General features: G+C 42.7%; 1 protein-coding gene across 8 annotated transcripts in view; it reads right to left on the bottom strand.

The window, feature by feature from the left end:
- Positions 1-3,830: 3,830 nt before the first annotated feature.
- LOC127006615 (nitric oxide synthase-like protein) overlaps positions 3,831-19,442 on the bottom strand; it is a 173,529-nt gene continuing 157,917 nt past the window's right edge. For 7 of the 8 annotated variants that reach the window (XM_050876720.1, XM_050876717.1, XM_050876722.1 and 4 more), the window contains 14 exons: positions 18,673-18,714; positions 17,789-17,859; positions 13,396-13,557; positions 12,795-12,969; positions 12,436-12,571; positions 12,033-12,111; positions 10,525-10,715; positions 9,702-9,871; positions 9,150-9,360; positions 8,277-8,364; positions 7,987-8,111; positions 7,746-7,894; positions 7,262-7,453; positions 3,831-6,945 (listed from right to left, as the gene is read on the bottom strand). In XM_050876720.1, coding sequence (XP_050732677.1) covers positions 6,697-6,945; positions 7,262-7,453; positions 7,746-7,894; positions 7,987-8,111; positions 8,277-8,364; positions 9,150-9,360; positions 9,702-9,871; positions 10,525-10,715; positions 12,033-12,111; positions 12,436-12,571; positions 12,795-12,969; positions 13,396-13,557; positions 17,789-17,859; positions 18,673-18,714 — 2,040 coding nt within the window. In that variant the 3' untranslated portion in view covers positions 3,831-6,696. The remainder of the gene's footprint in view (positions 6,946-7,261; positions 7,454-7,745; positions 7,895-7,986; positions 8,112-8,276; positions 8,365-9,149; positions 9,361-9,701; positions 9,872-10,524; positions 10,716-12,032; positions 12,112-12,435; positions 12,572-12,794; positions 12,970-13,395; positions 13,558-17,788; positions 17,860-18,672; positions 18,715-19,442) is intronic. The other variant, XM_050876716.1, reaches the window with a different exon arrangement.

The raw sequence follows: 19,442 nt of genomic DNA, 5'->3' as shown, positions 1-19,442 counted from the left end.
GGTCGATTTGCCGCAGCCATGCATGATCGAGGTATGTCGACCGTATTGGCGTCCCCAAGGAGACTATATATTAGTTTCCTTGGGCGTCCCCTTATGGTCCCCTCCACTCGAGGTTGTCTTGTACAAAAACCTTAAGAGCAGGATATTAAGGTCTGGGAGGCATGCCACGTGCCCATATAGTTTGAGTTGGCATTCACGGACTAAACTGGTAATTAACGTACAGGCCTCGATTCAGTTTCATCTAGTAAGGCCTTGGTCCATAACACCGTGGGCCAATGGACCGTATTGGCTAAACAGGCAGCTCCCATAGAATTCAAGTTATAGATTAGAATGCATCTGAGGCTGTCTCAGGGATACACGGCCATATGATGCCGCGGCGTCGCCCCTAGCCGATGACTGCACACACTTCACTCCTACCCGATTTCAGTTTTTCTCCATGTCAAATAGTAGAGTCAGGGAATCGGGTAGGAGTAAAGTGTGTGCAGTCATTGGCTTGTAGCGGTGGCGGCACCAAGGCCTTGTATCCCGTAGGCAGCCTCAGACGCACTCTAGTACATAACTTGAGTTCTATGGAAAGTACTACTTTGACAGTTTACTGAGTGGCCACGTGTGGCGCTGCCTGTATAGCCAATACGGTCCATTAAGCCAATCCGTCGATCGTGTGTTTCTGAGTAATGCTGGGTTCACACATTCACGGTTTGTGGTCCACGATGGTCTCCCGGAGAGCAGGTGGTTAAACCGTGACCTCTTGCCACGATCTGACCGCCGGATTACCACTGTGGCGGTTGTACAACGGTGTACAAAGGTAGTACGCCGGAACGAGAACGACGTTCCCGGACCATTCCCGATCCCACCCCGGAGCCCTCCCGACCCACTTACGGCGGCCACGGAAAATGACAGTGTATCACCACGATTACAGCCGGTAACCCACAACGACCACGATGAAGTTACGGAGTTGCCTAGGTGCCTTCCCGGTATTTCACAGACATCGGCGCCTAACCGTTGAAGCATCTTGGTATTTCTACCGATGTATAAAAAGGGGGCGTTGCTTGGAACTGGCACCAGTCCACAAGTGTCCCTCGTGAACGCAACATGGAAGAGAGCGACCTAGCCAAACTGAGGATATTGATGCTGCACAAGCACAACATGGAGTGTCTCTCCATAGAGAATACTATACTGGAACTGATTCAGCTGACAATTAAAAGAAGTCGAAAAAGAAGAGGATTTGGGTGAAGCCCTACCTGACGAGACGGCCTATCTTGGGTCATTATGTCAAACTCATGAAAGAACTGGCAGAGGAAGATCCAGAGCTGTACAAAAACTTCCTCAGGACTGATGAAGACCTGTTCAATGAGATTGTTGCACGTGTTGGCCCACACATTGAGAAGCAGACAACATTCTGGAAATCGCCCATTGAGCCAGGACTACGTATTGCGATCACACTTCGTTTCTTAGCAACAGGTGATTCCTACAAAAGCCTTTCGTATGCCTTCCGCGTTGCTGTGAACACTATTCACCATATTGTGCCAGAAACCTGTGAAGCTATTGTGGCAGTGTATGGAGAGGAGGTGATGCTCGTCGACCCGCAACACGTCCACGGAGGCGTCAGAGCGCTGGGTCATGATGATGTGCGCGCTGTTAGGTCACTGGCCCAGCCCGGCAGCGTCCCGACAGCTTTATGAGGTCGGTAGGCGTCCGCAGCACACGTGATCAGACCGTGGCTGAGCGGCAGAAAACCAATGGTTTCCCACCGGAATGTCACGGTTATTTCCGATGGCTTACCGACGTTCCCGACGGACTCCAGGTGCTAGCCCGGACCCTTCTCGATGCCATCCCGGATAGTCGCGGCATTTGACAGTTGTCGGGGTGAACCTCGATCATTTTGCTCGCACCAAAATGATCGTGAGACACTGCCGACGTCCAAGGTTTTCCACGGCGGGGTTACGATGCCGCGCCGGAAATCCAAGGTATGTCAAGGTTAGTCACGGATACAATGCCGATTCACCATTTTTGCGTGTCGGGAGGGCACCGTGACCACAAACCGTGAATGTGTGAACCCAGCATATTAAGACGTACCGTTGTTATGCACGTACAGTACCAAAACATGTAAAATTTTTGGTGATCTTGATAGCCTCATGCATGGACAGACTGAACCAGGTCTCCTTGGACTAAACTGCGCCATCCAGCAAGTCTCCAAGCGATTGGACATTAGTTTTGGCCCAGGAGACCTCGATCCAGTCTAAAGGATTAATTTGTGTCTCCTCATGGAACACTTTGAAAGCCAATATACTAAGCAACGACCTTGGTGTCGCCAACAGATGCTCCACAACAACTTTGCCAAATACCCACTCCATGCAAGTGTTGAAGTGATGGAGCAAGGATGCACCCTGGCTTCCTGAATTAAGGCTTCTGTCCCATATATTCACGATGATGACTCCCGACGTTCAATTTTGGCAATCATCTTGGCCGCGTGACATTGGGTGTGGCGTTGGGTATATGCGACCTTGGAGGAATGTTGCGACGGGATTACGCCAAATAACGACGTTATTAAGACTACATCTTGATGGGTGTGGACCGTGTTCCAACCGTCGTATGTGGGCAGTGATGGTTTCCTGACATAATGGCCAAGATTTTTGACAGGAAGCAGACGGTCGTAACGCAAGTTGAAGATGGCCGGGGAGAGGAATGCATGGCGACCACCGAGGATGGCGCTATTTTCTAACGGCGGGAGGCGTTGGGAGTGCATGATGGTGAATGTGTGACCCAAGCCTAATAGTTGAGGAGTTGGAAACACCTCCCCCACACTTCATATTCAATTTCTTTCAACAGAAGACCCTCTCAACAGAAATGACAAGACTCCAGACTGGAGGCTGCAGAACGCTTAACCTCAGACCTTGCTATCATGTTTGATTGGGGTAAAAGGAACCTTAAATTGTGCCCTTCAATGCCTCAAAAACCCAATTTCTCCACCTATCAACTTGACACAATCTTACAAACACTTATCCCCTATTCTTTGACAACACTCAGCTCACCTTTTTCAACACTAAATATCCTCGGTCTATCCTTAGCTCAAAATCTCAACTCGAAACTTCACATCTCCTCTCTTACTAAATCAGCTTCCTCAAGGTTGGGCGTTCTTTATCGTCTCCATCAGTTCTTCTCCCCCGCACAGATGCACTCCATACATAAGGGCCTTGTCCACCCTCGTATGGAGTATGCATCTCACGTGCGGTGGGGGGCTCCACTCACACAGCTCTTCTGGACAGAGTGGAGTCTAAGGCTCTTCATCTCATCAGCTCTCCTCCTCAAACTGACAGCCTTCAACCTCTTAAATTCCGCTGCCATGTTGCCTCTCTTTCTATCTTCTGTCGATAATTTCATGTTGACTGCTCTTCTGAACTTGCTAACTGCATGCCTCCCCACATCTTGCAGCCCCACTGCACACGACTTTCTACTCATGTTCATCCCTATACTGTCCAAACCCCTTATGCAAGAGTTAACCAGCATCTCCATTCTTTCATCCCCTTCACTGGTAAACTCTGGTTCAGCCTTCCTTCGTCTGTATTTAATTCCTCCTGCCTATGACTTGACCTCTTTCAAGAAGTGTATCAAGACACCTCTTCATCCAAAATTGACCTCTCTTTTGGCCACTCTATACTAATCCCTCTATGAGAGAAACAGTTAGCAGGCTTTTTTTTTTTTTTTTTTACATTTTTTTTTGTTTGATGTAAAAAAAAAAAAATACCACCTCACAATGCACTGAGTCAAAAGCCATGGCTTCAAAACAAAGATGCTTACCACAGCATTGTTTTGGGTAATAAAAACATCTATAATGACTCCTTTATATGTAGATTAAAGCCAGGAGGCACACATTCTTGAATCAAAATGGATATAAAGTTGGTAAATTGTGCTAACATTGTATCAACATTAATATGGCATGGACCTGCATGTGTAAGAGGAACACAAGTGGACCTTATTAAACTTATTCAATTCAGGGACACCAAAACTTTTTATGATAATTATTATTAGTCAATCAATCAACTTTTCATTACAATTACAACCAACACAAGGGAGAACACAACACAGTTCGCAGCATGCAGGCACATGTGTGCAGGAGAGTGCATAAAACAGTCTGCATCAACAGCAAGACTCTAGCTAAGTATTATCAAAAGAATGTATCGTCTTATCCACTAGCTCATACCCACTACATTATGGCGTCTCGTCGCCCCGGCCGGCAGCAGCAAGACTGATGGGCCAGGCGACCAAAAGAGTGCAAGGAATAGAGTGAACTCTTAAAGTGTGCTTACCAATCATTACACAGCATTCCAATTAGTACTCATCTCAGGGAAAACTAGTTCAGAAAATTAAACTGATGTATAGAAATTAGGTATTGTCAAATTAAGCATATGTAAAGAAATAAGTCAAAGTAGCTGAACTATAGAAATTATGCATCATCAAATTAAGCTTATAAGTAATTATGTATTGTCTAATTAGAGAAGTATAAAGAAATTTAGTATTGTCAAATTAAACATGAGTATACAAGTTATGTATTCAAATTAAGCTGAAGTATAAAAATTTAGCATTGTCAAACTTAGGTAACTTATATAAACTAAATATTATCACATTTCCCTGATGCGATTACTGATTGGGAGGGTGCTATGTACACACTGGCAAACATACTCAAATCACTCTCTATATATAAAGTACATATAATTTAAGTGGACAAGTCTTTTTTTTTTTTTTCTCAATGCTATGACAGATCCGTTGGCTACTGAGATAGTACCATGAGGGGTTTGTGTATAGGCGTGTGTTTCTTTATGTTGTAGTGATGTCGTAACAATTTGTGGACGTGAAATTAAGAAAACTTGTGTCAAGTGTTCCTGTTGACAACATAACCTGGAGAGGGCATGCGGGTCAGGCAGACTGGCAGGCAAATATCAACGCTATTTTACATTTCATCAACAATCATGATTATTACTGTGTATGAGGAGTACAGGTAAGATAAGAACTGTCTGTAGTACTGGATATGTACAGTAGTGGCCTAAAACCTTGCCTTATAATAGTAATATAGGATATGCCCTGATATGTTTCTTAACAAATATAAATCATTTGAAACATTATTCATAAGTACCGTTGATTGTTTCAATGGGAATACGTACTTCTTGTTACCTTATTCTAAGTCATCATTGTTAACATTGAAAGATTAATTAACTTATCAAAGTGTTGCACAAGATGTTACAATAAGATTGTATGTACAGGACACACACACACAGACACATGCACACATACACATACACAAAGGACAGGTGACCAGACACATGACCTCACACGCTAATTGCCACCTGTGGCTCAACTCGCCTCACACAAACTCTGAGCCAAAGCCCCAAATAGCGACCCTATACAAACACAGGTTAAAGTTGTCAAGATGAAAGAAGACTCCTCAAGGAAAACTATAATAATACTTTGGACAAATGAGCTGAAATATAAAAGTGAAATAGTTAAAATAATGTTTGATTACCCAACTCAATATTCAATTCAATATTTGACGATATTTCATTTTTATAAACTTCAATTTTCCAAAGTATTTCTTCCCCTGATGAGTACTAATTGGTACGCTGTGTACAAACTGGTGAATATACTCTACACAGGTTCATGACAACAAGACCCTGACATTTTTTTCTGGACAGCCGACAGATACACTTGGCATCAATAAAACTACCTGACAAAAAATGTCCCTAATATACCAAGTGGATCAACATTTTTTGTCAGATGACAAAAACTTTTCATTATCTTTTCAACTGTCCTGTTTAGGGTTGCTGGATCCTGTGAAGTGCACCTCCCTTAATACATAATACTGTTTGAACAAAGAACACTGGTCACCTTCCTCACAACTCTCTCTCCCTCCCACTTTAACTCTCTCTCATACTCTCATTCTCTCTCTTAAAACTTTACCATAACTCAAACAAGTAAGGCACAACCAATTCTTAAACTCACAAATATATTCATGTAATATGTATAGTATATATTTTTATGCAATGCATAATCTACTGCAAATTATTGACAAACAATAAACGTTTTGAATATTCGTTTATTACCTCAGGACAGTCATGTGACGCCAGAGTCTTGGTGGGAACTGTCGAGTGCAAATCAACACCTCCAATAGTTTCTCCTGGTGCAGCAAGATCAGATGTGTGGCTGTTGTCTCTTGCCTTTGCTAAGTCCACAAGGGAACATGCTGCTGGCAGACATGTGTGTCTTTTTAGCCAAACACTGTGGCTAAGTGGCAGGCATCTGATGCTGAATGGCTTAGAGGCATAAGAAAAATTCTGAAGCCTAATTACTTTTCTAGGACACACTGGATGAACCTGACCAGTTATTAACGGGTTGTAAATGTGGGAACTCTAGTATTTGTTTATATTACTGCTCTCAAGAAACAGAAGATGACAATCTTTGAGTTCTCCCAGATGCTAAAAATATCTGCAGTTTTCTATGCTAAATCTTACCTTATTGAATGTCACCACATCGCTTCACATTTTCCACCTGCCACAACACACAAGCCTGCCAGACTGCACTCCACTCAAGTACTTAGGTGGGCTTAATACTGCTTGGTAAGTAGTTAACAAAAGCTTTTGATAACCGCTTGAGAGTGGTGGAGAAACAAGTATTGGAGAGGCTGATCGGCCCTCGAGGGTTTCCCTATTCGTTGGGAAGGGAGGCTGCCGAGTCCTCTTGTGTGCTGGGCTGGCTGGACTGGCTGGGCTGGGTGTTGGGCCTGGGTGGGGGGGTGGGCAGGTTGGGCATGTTGGCTGGGGCTTGGGTTGGGGTTGAGGGGCCTTGCTGCACCACCGAGGACATGCGCACCCTGGCGCTCTCCCTCTTCTGGCGGTGAATCTCCTCCGTCCGCAGTGTGATGCCGAAGATGTCTTCATGGTAGCGGTTTTCATCCTGGTGGAGGAGGTAAGAGATAAGGCATTCCTCATAATAACTTTTGTATCACTTCCTTGTGTAGAATTACTTGGACAATAGGTAATGCTTTCAAAGCTAATAATCAGACTAAACCACTAACTAAATAGGGTGTTCAGCACTCTGGCTTAACTCATTATATAGACTTATTAACCTGGACAAACATGCAAACAGATCTGAAGATAAAATAAGTGCAAAACAGCATACTGACGAAGACCAGGCAACTTGTAGCCCTCAAACATTATCACGTGAGACAGAAACACCAACACTAGGCAACACACAAGGATCAGCGCCTCACCCTCATCTGCAGCATGAAGTTCTCCACCTCCTGGTCTGAGAGGCGGCCATGTTCTTGCACAATGGACTTCAGCTTCTGGTAGACACACTCAGCCATGGTGCAGTCCCCACACACATAGAAGTGGCCCTTCTCCAGCACCACCTGATGGTACACCTGCTCCCCAACCTCCACCAGCAGGTCTTGGACGTAGGTCTGAGGGGAGAAAGGAACATGAATGGGGGAAAAAAGTGATGATGTAAGGAGAAAACAGGAACCAAATATGAAGGAGAATAATGCACAAGGCGAAGTAAAATGCGCGAATAATTTTGAGACAGACACGTATCATAGATATAACAGCAAACATAATGAGATATATTACAACACATTACTCCAATACAAAAACTAGTAAGTGCAAAAATTCAACACAGCTAAAAGACGACATCTAAAGTTAACAAGATAAATTCTTATTCCACACAGCTGGTTGATAAGGGAGAGTTTGACAGACCTTGGGGAGTGTGGGTTCCCGGGAGAGGGCCAGGTGGGTGTGGGTGAGCACGCCACAAGCCTTCATCGTCTCCTTCTCCTCAGCGTACAGGTCCATCGCTTTCGTCCGGCAGCCGAAGAAGAGTGTCATCTGGCCAAACTTCTCTGTGGCTGGGCGAGGGGAGAGACACACAGGTTAACAGTACTAACAAGCACAGAACATATATAAATATTTTGTCATATTTCCCAGTTCGGTCCCTTACGTTTTTTGTGGCGGAGAGAGTAGTGGCGGTGGTACCAGAAGCCTCTGAAGGGCGCCACACCTGTGCCCGGCCCCACCATTATGATTGGCACGCTGGGGTCGCGTGGCAGGTGGAAGCTTGAGGCACTGACAACCACAACAACAATGACAAGTTTAGTAAAAAATAACAAGATGACTCAAGAAATGTCTTCAGGATTTACACAATGTACCTCCTATCAAATATTTCAAAAGTGTCCATATCCTCAGAACCTCAGATGTTACTATGCAACCCAGAGGTGCAGAGTGCCTCACCTCCTCACAAAGAGCTCGACATGGTCTTCAGGTGACACCTCCTTTAAGAAATTGGAACACACACCGTAGTGCAATGGACCCTTCCCTCCTGCAGGAGAGAGAGAGATTAGCACCTACATGAAGACAGGCACCAAATGACTCTCAGTATCCCTACTAATTTTCACAGGTTACACACATGCTAGCTTGAGTCGACTTTGTTCTAGCGTAAACTATCTATTAAACCATGGAAACTTGGAAAGTAGCAAGAGCATATTGTTTTCCATCTACAAGCAGTTACTGGCAACAACCCCTGCAATGCAAGACACAAGGTTATGAAAGGGAAGGATGTCAATTTTGCTAAGCTGAGGCATGTTTGTTGCTTTCTCTAGTAATGTAAAGTGAACAATGTCATGATGATGGATACAACACATACAGTCCTCTACTTCTGTGTGGTGCTGGACAATAGTGCAGAGCAGCAGATCACAAACTTTTCAGGCCATGCACCACCTTACAGGTTATGACTGAGTCTACATCCTCCCACCAAGATTCAAGGAGCACTAAAAGCCTGTCTATTCCTTTAAATTTCGTCCATTTGTTACAAAATTTTGTGTATGTAAAGTATGAGGCTCTGAGTGATAACTATCAAAATTGAATGAAAATGGAAACTTTAGAAACACTCAGCTCCACTGAAGTGCATATCATAAGTTAGTCTTGAAATAATATCAGTTAATGATGTGTTTGAAATTTTAATGACATAAAATCCACCACCACAATTTGGGAACCACTGGTATGGTGTGTAGCAAGTTATGTAATGTACAAGGAGTGACCTGAGGTGAATGTACCATGCTGTAAAGTGAATGATGTCATGATGGTAAGCTGACTGACATGCCTCACCTTCTGTGTGGTACTGGACGATGGCCACAGTCACATGGACCTGGCCAGGATGAGCCTCTGGGGAGGAGCTGATGGAGTAGAACCGTGGGCCCAGGAGAGGCAGGTGGGTGAGGAGAAGACCAGCGTCTAGATTTACACTTGAGAACTCGTCCAGAACCTCCTTCAGGTGTGGATATCGCAAGTGTTTCCACTCCTCATACTCGTGAGGGTCCTGTGAAGAGGTGAAGAGAAAGCAAGTGAAATTAGGGACATATAACTCTGGAGGTGAGGGAGTAAGTGCATAATAAAAGGTATTTCTTCTCCGTCTCATATTGGTCAAAGTAAAAGTCAAGGAGAGATGTGCAGCATACCATGGCTAGGTAACAAACAAAACAGAGGAAAGGCCAAAGGGAGGAAGAGAGGAGAGATATGCAGATAAGAGGGCACAGTTAGAAATGAGAAAATGGAGAAAAGACTGAACAGGGAAAGAAAGATATGCAAAATAGAATGGCCAGTTAGAAAATGAGAGAGAAAAGGCCAAAAAGAAGAAGAGAGGAGAGATATGCAGCGTACTGTAGCCAGCTGGTCCAGGCGGGTGCGCTGGTCATTGTCATGCGCATACTCTGCCAGCATGTGGAGGAAGTTGGGTGTGGGGGGCGTGGTGATGTCCAGGTAGCGTGTGAGCAACTCCCGCACGCTGGCTGACGGAAGCCTGTCGTGGGGCTCCCAGGTCTGTGTTATGCCTGCGTGGGCAGAGGTAAAGAGATGGAGGTTATATTATGAAATTTATGTCTAAGATGTTTATTGGTATATTAATCGTTTTGGTTAACGTTCATTGTGACTACTAATAAAGAGATGTATATACCTTGTTATCAAATGCATGTTTTAGCTTTATCAAATTAAAATTCATTATGGTTTCCATTTCTAATTAGATTTTAATTTTATGTTACAGATGAGTATGTATTTGTATCAAGAGGGTGCTTACTCTTATGCTACAGAGGTCATGGTGCATTTCTTTTTAACTTTAACACATCTATGTTGGTATCTATGGTAATTATATTAGGATAGGAAAAGATAAAATAATTTATTGAGCTCTAAAAACATAAAAAATATACCACAAAAATATATGAAGAGCTAGCTTTAAGTAGCTATGAATATGCACTGCATATCAAAACCTCTTATTTTTCTTGATAGCTTTGAGGGTTGTGGCTTGACATATACATTCAGCTTGACAAATACATTCAAACTTCAAAATAAAGCTGTATATAGTTAGCCATCTGTTGTAGGATACCTTAACAATACAATTTGCCAACAGAAAAAAAATATAATATGAATGAGGAAATAATAGTTTTCATTGTCAGTTTTTTGGCATCATAAAGGTTCAATGTCAACATACCATTGAGTGTGTGTATCTCCTTCAGCAGCTGGACTTGGATGGGCTCGTCAGGCTCAGGGCACTGCTGGAGGCGGGCCAGCACAGCGTCCACTAGCTCCCTCCTGTTGGCAGGCAGGATGGCCACGTGGTCGCCCGGCTGGTAGTGGAGCTCGGTGCCGCTGGTGCTGAGGACAACCTGCTGTGTCCCCCGGCTGCAGCAAGCAATGGAGAGCACATGAGAGGTGAGAGGTGCGGCGTGGAGGGTTGTAAGGTTAGGGAGGTGTGGCAAGGAAGGTGGTGAGGTTAAAGATGTGTAATATTTAGATGTGAAGGTTTGGGGAGATTGAGGATTGTGTTTCTCCGATCTCCTGAAGGGTGAGGGAGGTGTGGTAAGGAGAATGGTGAGGTTAGATAGGGGTAGTATTTAAATGTGAAGGTTTGGGGAGATTGAGGATTGTTTCTCCAATCTCCTGAGGGGTGAGGGATGTATGGTATGGAAGGTGTGTATTTCAATAGTTGTAGTTTTACAGGGCCAGGGCTTACGCTCGTGTGGTCCCGTCTCCATACTATCTGTATTTGTCCAACTTTTCCTTAAAGCTTTGCACACTCTTCGCTGATACTATATCCTCACTTAGTCTGTTCCAAACCTCTATATTTCTTTGCAGGAAGCTATATTTCTTTATGTCTCTCAAGCATCTTCCTTTCCTCAATTTTTTACTGTGTCCTCTTGTGTTCCTGGTGTTTATTCCTTCTTTTAGTAGTAACTCCTCATTATCTACTTCTTCCATTTTGCTCAATAATTTATAAATTTGTATTAGGTCTCCCCTTTCTCTTCTTTGTTCTAATGTTGGTAGGTCCATTTCCTTTAATCTTTCTTCATATGTCAATATATGTGTGAGGATGGAAAGGTGTGGTAAGGAGGGTGGTGAGGTTAGAGAGGGGTAATATGTAGATGTGAAGGTTTAGAGAGATTGGATATTATTTTTCTCCAATCTCCTGAAGGGTGAGGGATGTGATGTGTAAGGTTGGAGAGGTGTGGTAAGGAGGGTGGTGGGTTAGAGAGTTGTTGTATTTAGATGTGAAGGTTTAGAGAGGTTGGATATTATGTTCCTCCAATCTCCTGAGGGGTGAGAGAGGTGTGGCATGGAGGGTGTGTGAGGTTAAGGAGGTGTAGTATGAAATTGTGAGGGGTGAAGGGTTAGGGAGGTTGGGTATAGTTTTTCTTTAATCTCAACTTAACCCAGTAGCAGAGGGGATCATGATTCTTAATGGTCCCTCTAAGCGAGAAAAATGAGTAAAAATCACCCCTCACACAAACCATTTCATAATATATATCAAAGCATTTGTGATTCAATTTATGTATCATCTATTTTTGGGGGTTAAAATCATGGCACAAATTTGGCCTGTCGCTGCTACCGGGTTAAGGGGTGAGAAGCATGAGTGACAGGAGAGTAAATGGACAGCATCATCTCCCAATATATTGTAAGCTACACTGATATTTTTTTGATGGTCTGGAATTGATACCTCACCTGGAATTTTCTCCGTGCAAATTTCTTGAAGCCAACACTTGACATGACCGCACTCTCTTGCCATGAGCTCGAGACAGACCTGAAAGCACAAATGTTATTACAGAATTGACTTAACTCCAAATTCCACACAAAAGCATAATATAACCCAGAGCCAAACTGTTAATGAGAAATAGCAGCCCCAATACTATAGGTAACTATGACAAACTCTTTCAGGAAGCAAGCATCATTGCACTTCTGAAAGCACTTCTGAAACTAAATTTGATAATTCTTTTTGGCATCTTTTTACTTTCATTATAAGGGTAGCAAGTTGTGGGGTATATTTTTTGTTTAGCCTTTGGTCCTTCTCCCCTACTGCAAAATGTCCTGAGAGCCACAGAAGCACGAGTCAAGTCACAGGACCCACCGAGGGCAATATTGTCATTGCGGTTGCACGGGTAGAGCTTGATCTTGTCTGCTGTGGCTGCTGCCTCTGTCTTGAGGGCTGCTGTGGCCTCCTTCATGGCCACCACATCATCCAGACAGAAGGTCTCACACCCAACCTTTAGAGCAGAGAAAAATTAGAAACTACAACTACAACTTATAACTATTAAGGCAACTTACTTCTGCATTCTTATGGAAGGGAAAAGGAGAGCTTACATTATCTGCCTCTAGCAAAGTTTGTCACATCCTTAAATAAAGAAAGGCCTAGTGTCATAAAAAGAACAAAAATAAAGACAAAAAAATAACAATAGCCCATAGAAAGACCCTTCTACTAAGACTCACACTGAACACGTCGGTCGCCCACTGCTTGAAGGCCTGCTCCTGCCCGGCCAGTTCGTCCCCACAGGTCAGCTTCATAAGCCGCTCCCCGCCCAGCTCTGATAGCAGGTTGTCCACATACTTCCCGAAGGCGCAGAAGTTGGGGTAAGCGCTGGACCCGAGGGCAAACACCGCAAACCTGGAGGGGAAGGTGATGGCAGGTGATGTTCCAAGTGTTTCTGTGTCATGGAGGGTGGTTCTACTTTTCAAAGTACATGAAAAATTTATCTCTGTGTAAGAGCAAATCTTTCCCCAAAATCAGGCTGGGAATCAAACTGGAGCCCCTGAGATGCAAGGTGGACACTCTGATGTTGAGCCAAATGCAAAATGGTACCCTGTGGCTTAAGGCCTTTGGAGTCTTTATCTGCATCTTGGGCCATAACATCTATTTTTTTTTTTTTTCAGATAATAGAGTTGCTAATACAGTCATGAACAAAACCAACCTATCTCCTGGAGAAATTAAACCTTCCAGAAATAACAAGAAACAGTTTAATTTATAGGAAAGTTGAGAGAAACAATCAAAGCTATATTTCAGTTGGACCATTGCCGCCTGTCTCACACTCACCGCACATTGCTGAGAGGCCCAAAGTTATCCTCAGACATGATATCCGACGTGATGGAGCTTCGGAAGTTTGAGTTGATGACGCCATTCTCCTGTGCCGCAGAGGACATGCCAGCGCCCTCTGTCAAGCTGTTCATCCTCATAAAAGACAGGCTTCGGTGCATGCTGCAGGGAAAGGGTGTGATGCGAGGGATTAGCATGGGAAGGAAGGAAGAATATAAGAGTGTCTGGGTAAAGATTTTTTGCTTGAATATTTGAGGATGTGAGGCAAGGGACTAACATGGGAAGGAAGGAGAATGTGTGGGTGTGCTGGGTGAGGGTTTTGTGTTTGAGAGAAAGGGATAAAGGGTGTGAGGTGATCAGAGTTTAACATGGAAAGGGCAAAGAATGTGTGGGTGTGCTGAGTAAAGTTGGGCTCACACATTGCCAATTTAATGCCCCATTTGGTCCTGATCAGTGAAAACAGCACAAAATGTGTGGCATCGTGGCCATGGTTGGTGGTAAATGTTGGCAGGTGCATAGGGGTCACCACTGAGCAGTGGCAGGTGGGAAGGAGGTTGTGGAGGTGAAATAGAAGGTTCTGTATGTCAAGGAGAATTAAGGAGATTGTGGAGGTTAAGGAAGAAGTTGTAAGAATTGAGGAGGTGGCTGTGGTTGTAGACAGAATAGAATTGTGCAATCTAGTGTGTTTGTGTGACACCTTGTTAAAATGAAGAAACTTAACATGTAAAGAATCAGACCAGTAGGATGTTCCTCTGTGAGAATGAAGAAATAAAAAGTAGGTGTTTAGTGTCAGACCAGTGGTAGGGGAGAGGAATTGTCTCTCAGTGTGTGCTTTATAAATCAGTCTTTTCTGTTGTTAGATCAGTGTGTTTGTATGAACTTTGGTGAAATAAACACAAGTGATTAATGTGAGATCAGTAGTTGAGATTATACTGTTGTCAGCTGATGCAAAGGACTTCTTGGTACTATGGCTAATTTTGTTAAGGAATATTATATAAACACTAACAATAAATTTACATGTACACAGGAAATATACATGGGAGCCAAAATACTGTTGAGTCAAAGTACTGTGTGGCAAAGATACTTCCTGGGTCTAGCGGTACGGAGGGATTCCTAACTAACTAAGCATTACACGGTGAGGACTCTGCCGACTAGAAGCAGTACAGTGACTACCCTCAGGTGACCGTGTGAGTCCCCGAGCCAGTGTTCCCGGCTACCTTTACCCGCACACCTGCCGCTGATCACTGTGGCTGCCTTTGTGGTATGTACAGGTGGCCAAGACAACAGGTTGTACTTACAAAAAGAAAATTAAAGCTGTACAGAGTCAGTCACCTGTTGTAGGATACCTTAACACTGCTTTTTGCCTACTCAAAATAAAGAAGGAATAATGATTTTCACTCCCAGTATTTGTTTTTTTTGCTCTCAACTCTGGACTATCAGTTAGAACATATTAATTAGCCTCGGAATAATATATAAAGGGAGTAAGAGCAGGTGACTGGCCTTGTTTAGATATGTCAACACACGTTCATACACAGTCATCATCTGAAAGGTTTTAAGCTACTGCCCTAAGCCTGTGTTTCTTTCCTCTAACACCAACACTGCCACACACTCAGGGAACAGCCTTCAGGGAGTCCAAGCAGATCAAAGAGTTAGACACAAAAGATACCCATTAGATGCATCCTATCATAAGTGGAGTACTAAGCAAAGGAGGGTCAGCACAGTGCAGACACAACAAGATATTGAGAGGGTGAATACACAGTGAGGGGGGAGACAGGGGTTCTCTGGGAGGTTCAGTCTGTATCAGAGGATAGGGAATTATTTGTTGCAGACGTTTAGAAGTTGGTGATTATTTAAAATTGTGAGAGTTTTTTACATTAGTTCTGTATTCTTATTGTGGTTCTGTTGAAAAATATACAGTTGGTCCACCTTATCTGTGGGTATATGGTTTCAGGGTCCCTGCTGATGTGCAAGAACCACACATGATCAGGACATAAGTACTAGGATCAAAGTTGTTTTCTTAACAGAATGTGCTAACTTGGGTTAAGTATCAGTCAAAGGATACAAAAAAGGTTATCTTAGATGGGATATCTTATAGAACTTGTAGTAAATATATAATAATAACAATAATAATAATAATAATAATAATAATAATAATAATAATAATTAGTTTTATTTTGCCCAGCGGCATATATATAAAAAAAACCAGGACAAGTAAACGAACAAGAACACCTTGGCATTTCAAATGTACAGGATTATGATTCTTTTTATATTATTAAGATAAGGAATCTTATCGGTGCTCTATTGGAAATATTTAAAGGGACTGAAGCTTATTTCTTTATCAGTATTAAATTATTAGAGTTTGGTTCATTAAGTAGGAAGTGCTTCACAGTAAGACATGTGCAGGATAATCTTGGGTTGGTAGTGCTGGAGGAAACGTATTTAGCTAGACTGTGCTTATCTAAACTTATTCAGTGGATGTGCTTTGAGGACGTGTTGGAAGGAATACTGATGAAGGGAATTGTGGGGGAGGGGATGTGTGGGGGAGGGATGTGTGGGGGAGGGATGTGTGGGGGAGGGATGTGTGGGGAGGAGTAGGGATTAAGTTAATGCTTTTCAGGCAATGGCTAATCCGGAGAGAGCTACCCCACTCACCTCTTGTGGGCCGAGTAGTCCTGCCAATAGGAAGTACTACCAAGAGATAAGCAAAAAAAAAAAAAGAACATTGAAAGCTACTGAAAATGATCGAGAATCCACCAGAAGCATCATACCATCACCAGCATGAATTCCACCAATAGAGAAAACATTGCATTGTTTGTTTCTTTTCCTTCTAGCAAGAGACGAGCAGAAAGAGAACAAGGAAAGCCATCGAGAGTGGCTTGACTCCCCCAAAACACCATCACTGTCATCATCATCACTATTAATAAAAAAAAAAATCCATGCACTCACCTATTTTTATTTCCCTTCTTCTAGCAAGACAAACAAAAAAGGAACAATGTGAAAGCTTCCGAGAATGACGACATCTTGAGAAACACCACCAACACCTTCAGTCACTGCCACCATCATCATTGCCATCTTCACTACCATAAAACCATAAAGATCCTTCATCCACTTAGTTCTCCACCCTCTGACTGTGACTGGACTCCTTATGAACACTGAGACCTCCATCACTGCCATATTCAATTTATTATCACTAATATCACCAGCATTATCACCACCATAGTCATGACCTCTACCATCACCACTACCATCATCATCACCATGTACTATCATCATCACTGCTGCTCCCCACCCATTATCTAAAGGTCCCCACACCAGGTCCTGTTAGTCTACCTTGCTAAACTCCTGTGCCTTTTCTAGGTCCATCGTCTCACACTATCGGAGCTCTTCACATTGCAAGGTAAGGTACCAATGCCTAACAGCCTACATAAAATCATCTGTGCATGGAGGAAAGATGTGCTTAAGGACAAGAGATCACTGATGACGTATGCTTTCGTCAGGAAAATTTGTGATCGGCTAATTAATAAATCTTTAGCCTACTGTCTGGGATACTACTTTGGAACAGAAGATTTTTCTGTGATTCCCTTTTAAACACCAAACATCAGGAATGAGTTTTTCACTTCTTTAGCAACCCTTACTGTGTCAGCTGTACATCATGAAAAAGAAAGAGACAGCCACAGAGAGAGAAGCCAAACCTGGGATGGAGCCAACACCTCACAGAAAATTTAGTTTATATATACAAGGCACTGTAACAGATCTACTTTATCAAATTCACACAAATTTTTTTGTGCACAGCAAGAGCACCACAACACTTTCAAACCAATGAGCAGCAACACAAAAGCTGAGACATTCATGGATAAAAGTATTAAAAGTAAAGTTTCAGAAGGCAATCATTAGCTATCAATAAAAAGAGAAGCCTCAAAAGTAAAGACATCATGTTAAAAAGACATGAGCAGCAAAAAATTATATAAATATTATAACCAATATCTTGAGCTATACATGAATTCATACATTATTTCATAAAAAAAAAATCCAGCAGCAAACATTTCTATCTATCATAAATCGAGTAAATTTAAAAACATTACACCTCAAGCAATTAGATTAAAATTATTATATTTACATGAATGAAGATGCTGACTTAGAGAATAGATAAAGATGAATAAGAGAAAATGAACAGAGAAATGTGAGAAAAGAAGATACAAGGGAAAGAAAGAAGATGAGAGATGAATCTATAAAATGAAGAAAGATGAAAAGAAACCGAGATGATCAGAGGCAGTTGAGATCCTAAGTGGAAAATATACAAATAAGACGGTGAAACAGGAATGGAAAGATTGACAGGATGAACACACACACACACACACACACACACACACACACACACACACACACTACTGACCTGCTGGAGACATCATCAATATCAGCTGCCGTCCCGCTAACCTTCATGGCGTACAGGTTCTTGGCGAAGTCCTGCCAAGAGGGACGGTGTTAGACAGAGCCCAAAGTTCACCAACAGAGAGTACTGAGATCAAATAGGTCAATAATATTAGCAGGCAGCTGATTGCAAAGCATAAAGTGTTTCCAGTACAGTATATAGGTAAGTTTACATCCTTTACTTCCTCTGTTTATTAATATATGTAAATTTTATTGTTTTAAGCCCCCATTTTATTTTCTCGATCATGACTGGAACAGAAAATTTGACTTCGTTTATATTTTTTTTTTGTAGTGATCTATATAGTAGTGATTGGTATTTCCATGTAGCTCTATTTTATTTTTGGCAAGTCATCTGGTCATGGTTTTAATTTCATCAATGGAGCATGGCAACATTTAAGCAACAGATTCCAATGTAGCAACTTAGTGAACATTGCTGGTGGAGGAAGCATGATAGCGGTGTGAGAAACAATTAACCCAGTAGCAGCGGGGATCCTGTTTCTTAATGGTCCCTCCAAGCGAGAAAAATGAAAAAAAATCACCCCTCACACAAACCATTTCATAATATATATCAAAGCATTTGTGATCAGATTATGTCTCATCTATTTTGGGGGGTTTATATCACGGCACAAATCTGGCCCGTCACTGCTACACAGTAAAGCCACAAATTTGGCCCATTGCTGCTACTGGGTTAATCAACACACACACACACACACACATACACACACACACACACTCACACAGACACACACACATTCATGCAGCAACAACACAGGCAACAGTGACAACACACACCAATGCATCATCAACATCTATAACACACAACAACAAAGGGCAAGGAGCTGGATATACCTTTTTGTACTTGAACTTGTAGAAGACTTTTCTGGAGAATTCCTGAAGAGAGGACAGACAAAGGGGGTCAACAGGAGCCATGCACTGCACTAAAACAATTATTAGAGCTGCTGGCAGATATGTATGCAGCTTTTATGCACAACACTACAAGGGGTTTATGTGCTACTAATTAGGGGATCAAACACCTCTCTGGTTACTAAATACACTTAGATCTTTAACCCGTGCAAGCCTTAGGAGCCTCTCCACCGGTAACCTTGTCCTGCTTGGCTACACGAGAGGCAAGTCAGATGTCAAGTGGTGAGAGTCAGGCAGCTTGAGCACCATGACTAATCCTGCAGGGTGTGTTTGCCAATTTGTACACAGCCTTCCAATTAACACCCACGACAGGAAAAATAAATAGTACTCAGACAAGAAACCGAGGAAAGTAATAGGAGGAGAATGTTGTCAAGAAAAGTTTCATAATCAATCTATATTTTGATAACATTTCATCTGTATACTTCAGTTCAGTTTTTTGGAGGATGTATTTCTTTTCTCTGATATGGGCGCTAATTAGAAGGGTCTTTGTCAAACAGTGAACAACCCTTACTCTGCCTTCCACACATGTAAACTGCAGGTCAGGGCATCAGCAGGTAGACACATAAGTACGGCAAGGCTACAGGCTATTCTCTTCACTACAACTGCCACCGGCGAATGACTCACAGTGGACTGTAACTCTTGACAGAGGCAACGAGAATAACTCAAGAACTTTTTAACGTCCATGAACCTCACAA

This window comes from Eriocheir sinensis, chromosome 33 (genome assembly GCF_024679095.1).
Source record: "Eriocheir sinensis breed Jianghai 21 chromosome 33, ASM2467909v1, whole genome shotgun sequence".
NCBI classification, from domain to species: Eukaryota; Metazoa; Arthropoda; class Malacostraca; order Decapoda; family Varunidae; genus Eriocheir; species Eriocheir sinensis.
The sequence above is the reverse complement of the archived record's forward strand: the minus strand, read 5'-3'. Positions and strand labels throughout refer to the sequence as shown.